This window comes from Malania oleifera, chromosome 10 (genome assembly GCF_029873635.1).
Source record: "Malania oleifera isolate guangnan ecotype guangnan chromosome 10, ASM2987363v1, whole genome shotgun sequence".
NCBI classification, from domain to species: Eukaryota; Viridiplantae; Streptophyta; class Magnoliopsida; order Santalales; family Ximeniaceae; genus Malania; species Malania oleifera.
In genome coordinates, this window is record NC_080426.1 from 67605129 (window position 1) to 67620768 (window position 15640).

A 15640-nucleotide genomic window follows, 5' to 3' on the forward strand; every position below is an offset into this window, starting at 1 on the left:
GTCCAATGGGAAGAACTGCTCCAACGAGTGGGAAATGGTTAGTTTACCAAATAAAATAATTTTTCTTCCCCCCAACGGCTAGTTAACGGCTCATTTGGCTCTTGAGCCATAAATACAAGCTATTAGACTTGTATTAACATGGTTTTGAGCATTGTTGATCATATTTGTGAAAAATATCATTTTATCTAAAACCTAAGCACTTTGCACTTTGCATTTTAGTTATTCTTCACAAGTGCTCAATCCTCTCTTACTCACTTATCTTGTAAGATTCATTCCTTGAGAGAATAGAGTGAGGATTTGGTTGTATTACATATTGACTCATTTAATGAGCATTAATTTGTATTTCCAATCTCTTGTAAGGTTCTTTGTGAACCATTATTGTAAGGTTCTTTGTGAACTGAAGCAAAGGCTCTTGGTGAGTGCGGTATGGATTTGTTCCCGAGTGTAGGGATTTGTTCTTGAGTTGTAAGGCTTCTCCGCCGGGGAAGGAGTGTCCTTAGTGGATTGTGGAATCTTTGACTTGGTGCTAAGGTGTGGACGTAGGCTTGGTGCCGAACCATGTAAAAACACCGGTATTGTTCTTTCTCTCCCTTACACTATTTATTTTATATCTTGTGTATGATTTATATTTATATTGTGATATAATTTCTTGTATCTTGTCAAGAGTTTTTATTTTGTAGAAAAATACGTATTTCGCGAAAAGAGTCTATTCACCCCCCCTCTAGACTATATACTCCCAGGGTTGGGACGACTAACAAGTGGTATCAGAGCGAGGTGCTTGTATTTTTAGAGTAAAATCCAGAGCGTAAAAGATCAAATGGAGTATTGGGTGAGTACCTCTTCATATGGACGATCCATTTATCAACCATCGATGTTTAGCGGTTCCAACTACCTAGTATGGAAAAATAAAATGGTCGTCTTCATTCAAGCTTACGACTTGAATTTGTGGAAATCATCTCCAAAGGAAACTTCTCAATCACAAAGTAAAATGAGGATATTCTAAAGGCTTTATTGGAACAATCATCAAGCGAAAAAAGGTTAGTTGAACTCAATTTTAAAGCAATGCATATTATTTATTGTAGTTTGAATGATGTTGTACATAGTTTTATTTGCAAATGTAAAACTGCAAAAGAAATTTGAGATGCACTTGAAAACATCTATGGAAACCCATCTCAAAATGAACAAACAAAAATATGCATGCTAGTTAGAGAATTTGAGTTGTTTAAATTAAATGATGGTGAAGAAATTTCTTCCATGCTCACTCAGTCCACACACCTCATAACAACTTGAAAGCATTTGGTAGAATTTATTCATTAGAAGATTATATTCAAAAAATTCTCCAATCTTTACCTAAGTCATCTATGACCATTGAAGAAGCAAGAAATCTAGAAATACCTAAGATAGAAAATGGTCTTGTCTTAGAATCGTCTTGTGTTAATCAACAAGAAATAATTAAAGATAATGATATTGCATTCTTCACCAAAGAACTTAAGAAACTTTTAAGTAAAGGAATGTAACAAAAAGAAAAAGAAGAGTCATGCATTGAATGTTGTGATTGTAATAACTCTAGGCATGACATGATAAATTGCCCCCTAAATCAAAAAGAAGAAAATTTTCTAAATGGGGATCATAATGTCATAAATGGTGCTACTTGGGATCAAATCGATGGATTAACCATCAATGAGAAAAAAGCACATCCTTGCTTCATGAGTAACGAACAAGAAGATGAAGTAGGTTCAGATGAGGAGGATTATGTACCTTCATATGATGAAATTGTGAATAGTTGTATTAAATTGTTTGATGAATTACTTTTAGTAAAAAGGAAGAACAAAAATATTGAGAAAGAACTTGCTTTGTCAACACAAATGGAATTTTCTTTTAAAAGAAGAAAATGAATCATTTAAAAGGATAAATGAAGAGCTTGTTTTAAATTCTCAAAAAGAGCATGAAACTTTGAAAAAAAAGAAAGAAAATTTGGAAGGAAAATTGTTAAAGTCCAAATGCAAGGAACCTTGTCTTTGTTTTATCTTGAAAGAATTAAATTGTTCTTTAAAAAGGGAAAATGAGGGGCTTATAGAAAAGGCTAAAAAAGACGATGGATCTTTTCAAGTTGAGGTGAAAAATTCGAAAAATCAAATTAAAAATGTTTGAAAGGAAAATACTATCTTGAAAAAGAAAAATGAAGATCATGGCAAAGTAATAAGAGGAAAAGAAAACTCAAAGAAATCTTTGGGAGTTAAGAAAAATAATGTTTCCAAAAAGAATTCAAAATTCTCTTATAAATCACAAGGTTATGCCTCAACAAGCAAAAGTAATGCAAATTAGTCAAGACCCTCATTTGAAAACAAGATTTGTCTATATTGAGAAAGAAAGGGTCATATTAGATATTTTTGTCCACTTAGAGGAGCTAGAGGCAAAGAAATAAAAATGTAATGGGTTGTGAAGAAAAACCCATTGAGACCCAAGGAGGAATGGGTACCAAAAGGAAACACATGAATTCCTTGAATTGTTTCCTTGTGACCTAGGATTATGAAATAGGACTTAGATGGACTTGACCAACCCTAGGATAAACGAAATAAGTATTGACCAAGTGAATTGTCATAGTGCTATTTTTGTATTTTAATTTGTTTAAATTATTTTGCTGGAAATTTTTTAAGGATCATGCCAATATTGATGAGATTGAAATTATAAAGCCAATATAATGCTTTAATTGTATATGTCATTATCAATTGGTTTCTTTTTGAAAAATGTTGACTTTTGCTTAATGAGATGAAATAGCATGTTAGGTAGAAAAATCTTGTTTTTCCTATATAAGTTACTAAGGTTTTGAATTTTTAGTTCAAAGACATGCTATGATAGGTAAATCCATCTCTTATGGAAAAAAATGTATTTCTTAGTCACATAATTCATTTTGATGATATAAGCTCTTGTTTGAATACATAGTAGAATATCTAAACATAGCATTTATGAAATGAATTTTAGTAAAAATAATCATAACAACAAGTGACATTCTAAAATGAAGCATTTATTTGTAATATCATATGTTTGAGAAATAACTTCCCATTAGTGGCAAATTAGGAGAACATGTCTCTTATTTTCTAAGAGTATTGTCAAATAAAGCCAAGTTAATTGAAAAGGTGTATCTTCATCCTTCTACTTTATCTCATGCCAAGATTCATGATTTACATCTTGTGTTAAATTCATTATTGAATCATGAGTTATATTTGCATGCAATCTTATGAGATATCTTAAAATAATTATTTTTTTTACTCATAAGATTCTTGTTAGGTTATAAGGGGTAATAATGTTTTAAATGCTTAAATAGTGTTTTGTGCTTAAAAATTTAAATTTTAGTATACATTATTATTATATTAAGAACCTTAGGAAAATCAAGCCAATATGAGAACTTTCGTGAAACATCCAATCTATTTCGCTTAACATATATATCATTATGATTGGTTGTTATATGATAGTATTGGTTATTGCATAATTAAGTAAACCCCCTAAATGGACATATGATCTTAACTGGTTAAATAATTTTTTAAATGTTATATACATATGCTTTTGTATGAATGTCTTAAAGTATAGCATATTTTGTCCATCATACAAAATTGACTTTTTGCGAATTAATTATAGACTTTACACATATAGTTTGTTAGCTTTACTGTAATCCCAAGAGGGGGGTGAATTGATATTTTCAAAATTAATGCCCTAAGTCAATCCTCTAACAATAGTATTACACAGCCCTAAGGTCAATCTATTGTAGATAAATTAAAATAATTTAAATATACAGCAGAAATTAAATTGCACAATTAGATCAACCAAGCATGCACGAGAAAATTGTAAATAAAGATGACACTTAGAAGTATTATTGACGTTCGACAAACTGCCCACGTCCAAGCCTTGGTTAACAAGTACAAGGATTATCACTATAAGACTCACTTAACGGGCGGACCGACACCTAAACAACTAGGTCAATTAGCACAGGACCGACCTCAACCTTTACAAATAATCCTTACCGGTCTAGATTATCCCCCCTCTCAGGCCATGCTTGGAATACAATAATATTTTTCACAATATAACCGATACAGTGATTATGCTTATCAATAAAGCAGATATGTACCAAATGTAATCAATCACATGCACATTAACAATATAGAATATGTAAGTTCAGTGATGTGAATATTTGTGCAAACAACACTCAACAAGATGTGATCACTAGAATGTTCAAAAGTGTTCTGAATAAGCTATATCTTTGAAACAAGTTATATTAAATCTCAATAACAAATCAGAGTTTCAAAGATGCTAATTAGATATTCAAACTATCTCAAAAGATTTCGTTCAATGAAATGAACACAAGAGTAGTTTGAAAATATTGTAACTTGTAGAAAAATATTTTGCACAACAAAATCAAAGCTATAGGAATCTTACAATGACAATGCAAAGATCCTTAAGCTTGTTTGTTTATCCCAACACAAGATTTATAATATTCAAATATATGAGATAAACTTAACTAAACTCCCCCAAAATCAATGTCAATAAACAATTAAGGCAATGAGAGTATTAGTAATATTTAACAAGCACTAATACAATCAATATGCTCTCACAATACTAAAATGTATCAAGGGAATGAAGATATGAGAGTATTTGGGCAAAGTAAGATTTTGAAAATAGAGAGAATTTTTGCTAATGATTTTCTTAATTAGTTGCTAATCTACACAAATGAAACCCTATATATTGACAAGGGCAAAAATCTAACCATTTAGGACATGTGGAGTATTATTAGGAATGTTTTAAAATACATTAGAAAAATTAACCCTGTTTAAAGCATTTTTATCCTTAGTGTATTCCTTACATAACCTGCATCTCATACGTATAATATATATTTGCATAGAATTTATATTTACTCATGCCACATAATTTAATAGTAAAATCCATATATTTCCTATAAAATAGGTCAATCAACTTTTAATGTTCATATACTGAAAATATACCTTTCATTTCTTACATAATTATCCTAAAAATATTATTCACTTTCATTGGTTCATTTTCACATATACATAGCTAAATAAGCAGCCCTAAGTTCAGAAAATATAATTTATATGATTGACATTTTATACCCACATGAAAACTCATATACATATATGACATAGTCCATTTTTATTTAATTCATAAAAACCTGATTTAATATATAAAATTTCCCCTTACCTGAATCCTTGAACTACACCGACAGGAATCTCACACAGATGCTCGCAGCGCTCACCTGGACCCTGATTCAAAAACCCTAGTTCAATTAAATCAACCCTAAATAAAATATTACTTCAATATTTTCTAGACCCTTAAATTCAAAATAAATAATTATACCCTCAAATATAATCAGTTTACTTATTTTTTCAAATCTTACTCTCGCTTTGGAGTGGTGCATAGGAAACCCAAATTGAAAATTTACTCCAACCAAAATGACAACGATCGCGATTAGGACCCCATGGTGGTATCTGATCGTCGATTTGGCTGAAGATCTAAGGAGAAATTGAGTAAATTAGGAAAATTCGTCTTACCCCAAGAATGGTACGTTGCTCCCATGACAAATCCCCTCCAGTAGAAATATCGGTAGCGGAGTTAGAAATCCATTGGTACCTTCCATTTTCCAATTGGCCAAGTGTTGGAGAAGAAATTGAGGAGAGAGAGGAGTAGGACGAAAGGGAGAGAACTGACGAGAGAGAGAAGTAGAGTGGAGAGGCGCAACTTCTCTGAAATCTTCAGGAAGCTTTCTTTATCCTTTTCCTTTTTGTTTTTTTTTTCCTTCACTTACTTTAACATAATAACATATTATATTATATACTTATATAGGATATACATATTTACATATATATATATATATATATATATATATATATGTATACATAACCACCATTTTACTCAATTTAATTAATTCAATTTATTAATGTTTAATTAATTAATTAATAACTAATAAATAATTTTAATTTAATTTAATTAATTTTTTTACTATTCCTTTTATTTGTTTATTTAATTATTTTATTTATTATTTTTCCTAATTATTTTAATCATTTTAATTTTTCGAGTCTTTACCCAAAGGCCCTTTAGCCAACCAAGAACATGTGCCCTTTAACAACATCACTTAAATAACCTATGGTAATAGTGAACATAAGGCCCTATGACCATCGACACATAAACGACCCACCGTGCAACTATTCCACAATTTACAACTTTCAATTGTGTTCCTATTAGTTAGAACCCAAGCCATAGACCTCTTAGGTTACAACGAAGTCCTCTAATCAACATTTGTGGTCCCTTCCAAGTCCACACCCAATAAGGTTTTATTACCACAATGACCAAATCATAGTTGCATCATGTAGCTTAGGGATTAGATACAAGAATCTCAACTCTCTATGGAATATAAACATTACAAGTTCAAGGAAACACTCATTTGGTAAAGCTCTTGCAATTGCCCATTTGCATATAAGAATTTCACCTCTGAGTATAGCGAGGACATTACAAGAATAACAGTTGATTGTTGTTAGCACATCTCTCTCATATATCTCCCCAAAATACTCTTGTATATCTCCTAATAAAAGGATGGTCTTGTACAGTTTTATGAGTACAAGAAGATTAATAAAGTTTTATTAATTTCAACATGGTATCAGAGCCGCCTAAACCTAATTTCTTTTCCTTAAACCTCCTTGTCGCCGCCCATTGTTTCTGACAACGTCATCATCATCGTCTCTAGAGAGACTCTCGTCTCTGGTCACTCAGTCCCACTCTCATCTCATAATGTCTCTCAGTATCTCATTTTCTGATTCTCTCGAGTCTTCACTCGTCTTGAGTCTCTCAGTTGCCGCCGCCGCTCCCTGCTCCATAACCACCGTCGACGACGAAGAGATGGAGAGAGTTCTGACAGGGGTTTTGCCTGGGGCTTTAGGAGAGCACCAGAATGTTCAATCTTTGATTTTTTTTTTCTTCTCCTTGGTTACACAAATCTCTCTCTCTCTCGCTCTCTCTCCATTGAAGAAGAAGAAGAAGAAGAAGAAGAAGAAGAACTATAAGTCTACGTGCGAGGTGCGGCCACGACCACGACCCTGCTCCAGCCTCTAGGATCTCCAGTGATGACCATGACTCTCCGAGTGTCATGCTCAGTAGTCGCTGCACCAACTCCCCTGCTGCCATAGATCTGTCCACCACCGCCTCTAACCAACACACTCAATGTGCTCCCTACTCTCTGCACACGTACGCCCTCGTGCTCCTACTGTCCGTTCCTTGCTGTGTAGCAAAGGGGAAAAATTGGAATTGCAGCGTGGGTTATGAGGTGGGGGAGGTCGTCCATGCTCTTGCCCTTTCTGAAGTGCCAGGCATTCAATTTTTTTATGAAGAAGATGTGCAAGAAATTGCATTGACTCTCAAGTTGTGATTTTTTTTTAATAAAAAAAAAATTGTTTCTTTCAGAGTTCTAGTTTTTCTCCAGCTGCTCTTTTTTTTTTCAGGATGATTTTCATGAGATGAACAAAGTCCTCTTACGTACGCATACAGGGCTGGGTGCTGTTTTTTTTTTTAGTCTGATTGAACCTGATCAGATTCTGAGGAACTGAGGCACTTATTCTATCGCTCAGTGTTTCTTTTATGGTGTCTTTACATGATGTTGCTCGCGCCCATAGAGATTGTTTTGAATGGCTCCAACTGCAATGCTTGGGCCTAACAAATTTCGATTTTTTTGATTGGTCGGAGATTATGACGTTTTGTCACTAGAACAAAACAAAAACCCACAAAAACTGACAAGCAAACCACCAAGGAGTTTGATGAGGCCCTTGATAAATGGGAAAGTACTCATTGTAAGATCATTTCATGGTTTATTAATACATCAATTCCTACTATTCAGAGTCTACTTCCTAAGTTTCATAATGCCAAGCTTGCTTGGGATTTTTTGGCAAAACGATACAATTGTGGTAGTGATGCTGCTTTCGAATTTCAGTTGGAAACTCGGCTTTTCCAGATGCGTTAGGAACCTGGACAGTTTATTTCCGAGTTTCATGCTTAGGTTAGTGGCATTTGGGATAAACTTTCTCACGCTGACCCTACTTTTTCTGATGAGCAGTCGATTAAGCTTTTTGCTGCATATCGAGATCGTCGTCAGTTCATGTATTTTATGATGCATATTCAGGATGAATTTGAGAATACTTGAGCTTCTTTGTTACATCGATCTCCTCTTCCTACACTTGAGGTTGCTCTTGCGGAACTCATTTCTAAAGAGACATGACATCAGACTCGTTCGATTCATTCTACCGATATGGTCTTGGCTATTGCTCCGTCTAGCTCATCTACCCCGGCTACTTTTGCTGCAACTGTTGCTTCTTCTAAACCGCATTGTTTCAATGGTCATTGCCATTATTGTAAGGAAGACGGTCATCGTATTTTCGATTGTCCTAAGAAGAAGGCCAAGGATGTTAGGGATGCTCTCAAGGCTAAGGCTTCTTACTCTTTCAAGCCTGTTGTTGTTGTCTCCACTAGCTGACCTTGAGGCAATTATCACCTAGGTTCTATCCCGCACTTCTATTGCCTTATCAGTCTCCACAGGCACCTCTCACCTTGGTTTATTGATTCTGTCTATTGCAATCATATGACATCTTATTCCTCTTTAGTGACATATAAGCAGTCTTTAAATCCCGTCCCTTAATTTATACTGCTGATGGTTCATATATGTCTGTTAGTCATCTTGGTCAAACTCACGAGAATAACATTTGATTGTAAATCAAACTCAAATGCCACAAGATAAGAGAAATCTTATAGTGTTGTCTCAATAGTGACCTAAAAGCATAAGGTATTCTTAAGCATTTTTGTTCATAAACAAACCTTTATCCTTGCACGTCAAGGTCTAAGGTAATCCTGTATCAAAGGTGAATTCGCACAATGTGTACCATGATTAAAGGAGAGAGTGCAACTTTTGCTCACCTATAGGTAGATTGATCCTTCCCACGTCAAAGTTACATGTTGAATTCCTATAAAAGAGTTGATGCTAATGGTATTAATTTGATTTCATCTTGCAAAGGAAAGACCCTTTATGATACTAATTGTAATGAAGCAGTTGATGTGCCTAACATGTGACATAGTCACACTCATGCAATGACAAGTTTACACTAAGTCTTGTCTAGCCATACTCATTCCAAATATATAGAAACACTTAGAGATCCAACTACTAGTCCAGTCTTGTGGCATGTCAACCTTGCTCCAACTAAGATGGTCACTGAGGAACTACACGTGGATCAAACGAAAAAAGTGTTAAAAATTCACAACCCACAAATATTGAGGGTTACTCTAATTTCCGCAACATGATCCTTATGTAAGCGCACCTTCCACTAGCAACCTGTAAGCCATAATTAGAGGTGACCTCATATTCCACTTAAGCAAACATACGAAGGTGTGACATTACTTGATAGTCCAATCGGAACAAGACAATACCCTTTTAAGGTAAATCTAGGGGCCAATGTTGGTGCTCATTTGAACCTCCAAAATGAGCTTGTTGTGTGATCACATTCTCCAATTAGTTCTTTATGGGCCTCCAAAGCCCACATTGAAACATTTCAAAAAGGTCAAAAGTTTGCTCCTAAGTGCTCTTTAAGATGCTTGCTTAGTGCTTAAAAGAGCTTCAAGAATGGCACATTATTTTTCTTTTAAAATAGTAATATTTTCATCAAATTTATGCTCATGCATTAGTAACCAAGGTATGAGAATGATAGATCACTTACCTGAAAAAAAGGCCATTATGATGACTCTCCAAATCTGCTGCAACATCATTTCAACATCTCCATAAGTGAATCTAAATTTACATTAATTTCACCAATTTGACATTATTGCCCCTTTGAGGCCGTTTAAGTGGCTCTCTCGCTGGAAGGGTGGGACCATGGCAAAATGCACAGGCTAACATCGTTTGTTGAACGTCTTTATGCCCAACGCACGATGCCATAAATCCCACCTAAGCCAGTCGACTCCCCCGCTGCACAAGCAGAGGTATGGCGACCCAATTAGAACCCAAGCTCGAGCGTTTCCTCCAATGGTTACAGGTTGCGCTCTATCACAGTCAAAATCATCCTTGTGGTTAAAAGGCAATTATAATATTTTTTACTTCGCTGATTTTTCTTATTTTTTAAAATTTGATTCAATTCAGTCAAACGGAGTGGAGCTTCGTGGTTGCAAGATCAAGTACTGCGATTCCACTAAACGTTTTGGATTATTTTCGTCAAATGAAGTTTCTGATGGTAAATATAATATCCCATTGAGTTGTTGGCGCCCGTTTCATCGTTCATAAATTTATCTTTTGTTTCGTTATATTTGTGCTTTTTGTTTGGTTATGAAAAAATTATAAGAAAGAAGAAAAATTAATTTTTGTATTTTTAATATTTTTATTTTATTATTTTAGCATTTTCTTTCTTTAATTTACAGTCTGTTCATATGCATTAAGCTTACTTTCTGTTTGGTTGACGATAAAATGTAGAAAGAAAGCAATAAGCCTTAATAAGAGCTGCTTCATCTCTCAATGCGTGTGTGTATGCACGCTTTTCGCTTTGAGAGAATGGGGGTTTGAATCCTTTGGGGGATTTGTGACGGCCTTTGTGGCACGGGCTTATATTTGTACAGACGGGTGGTTGGGTGGTGCTATGAGCCTCACCCCTTTTGGGGCCTTGTTTATATGGAGGTACAAACACACACACACACACACACACACACACATAAAGTTTCCAAAGGCTTTGTATATAGTCACATAAATACACATAGAGAGACACACATCTATGCAATTTCTAGGAACTATTCAAGTTTGTTGTGGGACCCTTTGTGGCACTTTTGAAGTAGAAGCTATTTTCAATAGTTGGGTAAAATGGAAGACTTAATCACACCGATATGTCTCTCCCTCTATTTATGATATATGTCAAGTACATACCAATGACCATAAAACCCTTATTGACACTTGCTAACATAGTACTAGCACATATGCTAAAATATTAATAACCATTAACACCCCCTCAAGTTGGAGCATATATATCATATGCTCCTAGCTTGTTACAAATGAGTTTAGAACAAACACCTCGAAGGCTTTAGTGAATAAATCAGTAAGTTGCAAATTAGGCTTCACATGCGTGGTGGTAATAAGCTTCTACACAAGTTTCTCTTGAACAAAGGTGCAATCAATTTCATTGAATTCTGTTTGCTCAGGGAAGATTGGGTTGGAGGCAATATGAATGACAACTTGATTATGACACATCAACTCCATAGACTAAGAATGTGGAAAACCTTGTTCTCCAATCATGTTCTTCAGCCAAACTAGTTCCCATGCAGTGTGAGCTATGACCCTATACTCTAAATCAATGCTTCCTAGCTATCAAATTTGTTTCTTACTCTATCAAGAAACCAAATTGCCACCAACAAAGATACAATACCCGGTTCTGAATCTTTTGTTGGAAGGTGACCTGGTCCAATTTGCATCAGTATATCCCTAAATATAAGTGTGAACCTAATCCTGGTATAAGAGGCGTTTTTTGGGTGCACCTTTGAGATATCTCAAGATGCGAATTATTGCATCTCATGACTTGTTCTCAGAGAATAAAGAAATTGACTCACAACACTTGTTGCAAAAGATATATCTAGTTGAGTGATTGTGAGATAATTGAACTTTCCAACAAGTCTCTAGTACCATCCTAGGTTAGGCAACAAGTCACCCGTGTCTGACAGTACCTTACTATTAGGATCCATAGGTGTATCAAAAGGTTTGTATCCCAACATCCCAATCTCCTCTAAAAGATTATGAGCATACTTCCTCTATGACAAGAAGGTTTCCATACAAGGTCTCGATATCAGTGGTCCCAAATCTTTGGTTTGAATGATACCTTTATCATTATCATTAGTAATCACAATATCCACATACACAATAAGCAGGGTCATGCTAGATGGAGTATGAAGATAAAATACAAAATGATTTGCTACACTTTGTCGAAAGCCAATACTACAACATTGAACTGACCAAACCATGCCTTGAAGGTTGTTTTAAACCATATAACAATTTCTTGAGCTGACATAGTAAGCTTGACTCCCCTTGAGCATCAAACCCAAATGGTTCCTCCATATATACCTCCTTCTAAATATCACCATGTAGGAAAGTATTCTTCACATCTAATTAGTGTAGAGGCTGGCGACAGGTGGTGGCTAAGGAGATGAACAAACGTACTGAGGCAAGTTTAGCAATAGGGGAGCATGTGTTTGAATAATTCAAACCATACACCTGAGTATATCCCTTGCAACAAGGCGGGCCTTCAATCGAGCCACGAAACCATCTGAATTGACCTTCATGGTGTATATCCAATGACAACTAACCACAAAATTATTAGGAGGAAGAGGTAACAACTCCCAAGTATCATTATCTAGTAATCCATGCATCTCTTTAATCATTGTATTCTTTCACTCATAATGGGATAGGGTTTTAGGCATAGAATTTGGAAAATCAATAAAAGATTGAGCACTAACAAAACAATCGTTTGAGGGTGACAGGAAATCATAGCAAACAAAATTAGAGATTGGATGTTAGGTACAAGTGTGCTTATTTTTTTGAACAACAACAAGAGGATCCACCACTTGTGAAATTGGATCATTTGATGAGGGAACTAGAGGTGTAGAAGTGCAAGTTGGAGGAGGCTCTCCTCCCTTGAGTCATCCTATGTACACTTGCAAATTGGGACTATCCAAGCAACAAGGACTCAAATTGGATGAAGATGCAAGAGGATTGGGCAGAGATAATAGGTTAGGATTGGGAAGGCTAGGTAGAAGAAGGGATTCATCAGGGTCAACACAACTAAAAAAATCGTAATAGTATGGTGTAGACCCAAAAGAGATGATAGTAGCAAAGGCAAAAAATTGATGTAAAGTAGGGCTATAACATGGATATCCTTTTTGAGTATAGGAATAACCTAGAAAAATACATTTGATTGCACGGGCTTTTAACTTATCCGTTCTTGGATTTAATTGATGGACAAAGGACACACAAGCAAATATATAAGGATGAAGGGAGAGCAAAGGAGCCTTATGCTGCGTTTGGGAGCTTGTATTTCAAGCCTTGAATTTGGATTTATGTGGATTTGGACAAAATGTAGTACAAAATTGTATTGAGTACCATCCAAATTCACACAAATCCAAATTGAAGGCTTGAAATCGATGCTCCCAAACTCTACACTAGGGAAGATAATTTAATATGGGACTTTTAAGACCAAAGAATGACATTTTATTCATGAGAGAGCAAGTGGTGAGCACAACATCATTCTAAAAAAGTTTAGGGACGCTCATTTGACACAACTCCATCTTGTTGTGGAGTGTGGGCACAAGACGACTGATGGATCATACTAGAGTTAGTGAGTGTTAAGAGTTATTTATGCCTTTTAGTATTATTATGAAATGTGAAGGGGAGTTTACGCACAACGGTAAACCTATCGCCACGAGATCTGGAGGTCATGGGTTTGAGGTGTGGAAACAGCCTCTTGAAAAAATGCAAGGTAAGGCTGTATACTATAGACTCGTTGTGGTCTGCCCCTACCTTGGACCCCACATATGTGGGAGCTTTGTGCACCGGGCTACCTTTTTTTTTTTTAAAGTATTATTATTAAGTGTGTTAATTAGTGATAGTAAGGGTATTATTACCATTAGAATATATTTGTTTTGTATTATAAATAGAGGGAGAGACATATCTTCAAGTTAGGTCATTAATTTAATCAAAATCTAAAAATGGTATTAGAGCATGATCCAACCTAAACTCTATCATACTCAGCCATCGTTGCTGGGAAACACGTTCCCGTCGTTGCCTTAATAGATCCTCCTCCACCCTTCATTATTTCACAAAACCAACCATATAGCCAAAAGCAAAACCTTCGAAGTCTAATCCCACAAAACCTCATTTCTGGAAACAGCCCATGAGCCACCGTGCATTGGCTAACTGTCGGAAGTGCCGACCCCATGCGCCGGCGCGTAAGAGAGTTTTCGGCGGACAATTTTTTTTTCTTTCTTTGCCATGTTTTGATTCCTTCTTTAGACAATATTATCAAGTTGTTGGGCATGTTTTTTTGCCCAAAGATCAAACCTTTTTCGACCATGCACTCGTGGTAATTTGTTAGTTTTTCTTTGATGTTTGTAAAGGCTTCTTTATGAGTTTCTTGGAGTAATGGCAATGTTCGTAAGTTGAGATTGTGAGGCTGTGGCACTGTTCGTAAGTTAATATTGTGAGGCTGTGGCACTACTTGTAATTTAAGACTGTGAGGCTATAGCTGTGCTATCTCAATTGGTAAATTATTCACCTCGTCCGTGTTTGTATCGGTGCTTCACATAGTTTGTGATTGTCCTTGTTAGTCCAAGTAATTAAGGGTCTTTCATTCCTACTGTGTTTTGATGACAACAACCCATTAGCAGTGCTTAAGGCTACTAACTTTTCTCTCTAAGTCATGTTCAGCTATACAGAACAGCACCAGAACCAACAAGTCTCAAATTAGTCAAAGCAACTTGTGCCATGACCAAAAGCACAGCCTCTCAACGCATTCATGGATGCTACACAATATACAAAGTGATCTAAAGGATGAGTGTGAGAATGAGAGAGAGACTATCTTGTAAATCTCTTGTATATAGAAGTAAAGTCAAAACTAAGAGTAAGAAATGGGCATATCACACACACACAACAAAAACAAGTAAAGTTATTTAAAGGTGTGTAAAGAAACCCCCAAACGGACAAGGACCTTCTTAGAACTCAAAAGAACAATTCTTAAGAAGAAGGAACTTGTCGACGAACAGAGGGCTTCGTCGACGAGTGGACCACATACCTTATTCGACGAACACAGGGTTCTCTTCGACGAAAAGAAACCGAGAGGCATCTGAATTCAGAACCATAACTCGTCAACGAACACAGGGCGTCGTTGACGAATGTTATGAAGAACTCGTCTACGAACACAGGGTTCTTGACGACAAAAAGATACCGAGAGGTATTTGAATTCAGAACCAACAACTCGTTGACGAACACAGGGCTTCATCGACGAATTGACTGAAGAGCTCGTCGACTAATTTCAGATTTCGTCGACAAACGTCGGGCAGCAGCGTTCATTAAATGATGCAGAATGGCTAGTTTGACCCTTGTCTTACATTAATAAATGCCCAACGGCTCTCTAGCATTCCCTTTGCCCATTTGGTGTTTAAATAGAAGTAATTGCATTTATTCCTCACCAAGAAAGTTAATATTGTATCAAGATCATTTATTGGTGCTTACATTTCTAGGGTTTGCTCATACACTCACTTGCCCTCTTCTTGCTGATCTTAGTTTTGTTTCTACTCTATTGATAAGAGGACATTGAGTAAGGTTTCTGTTGTAATACTCAGCTCAAAGGGAGCATTCAGATTCATATTTATTTCTCATCTACTTCTTGAAAAGAAAAGCTCTTTGTGAGCCATTGTAAGGGTGTCTCTAAGTGAGCACCTTGTTGAAGCTCTTTGTGAGCAACCGTGTATTGGCTTCTCCGCCTGAAGGAGGATCATAGTGGATTTTGGGAATCCTTGAGTTGGTCTCAAGGCGTGGACGTAGGCGGGGTGCCGAACCATGTAAATATCTTTGTGTTAA

General features: G+C 35.8%; 1 protein-coding gene across 2 annotated transcripts in view; it reads left to right on the top strand.

Moving 5' to 3' along the window:
* The first annotated feature begins 9910 nt into the window (after window positions 1-9910).
* The window catches only part of LOC131166827 (ribosomal lysine N-methyltransferase set10), a 94371-nt gene continuing 88641 nt past the window's right edge, over window positions 9911-15640 (top strand). Inside the window, exons 1-2 of one of the 2 annotated variants that reach the window (XM_058125415.1) lie at window positions 9911-10070; window positions 10175-10265. In XM_058125415.1, the coding sequence (XP_057981398.1) occupies window positions 10020-10070; window positions 10175-10265 (142 nt within the window). In that variant the 5' untranslated portion in view covers window positions 9911-10019. The remainder of the gene's footprint in view (window positions 10071-10174; window positions 10266-15640) is intronic. The other variant, XM_058125416.1, reaches the window with a different exon arrangement.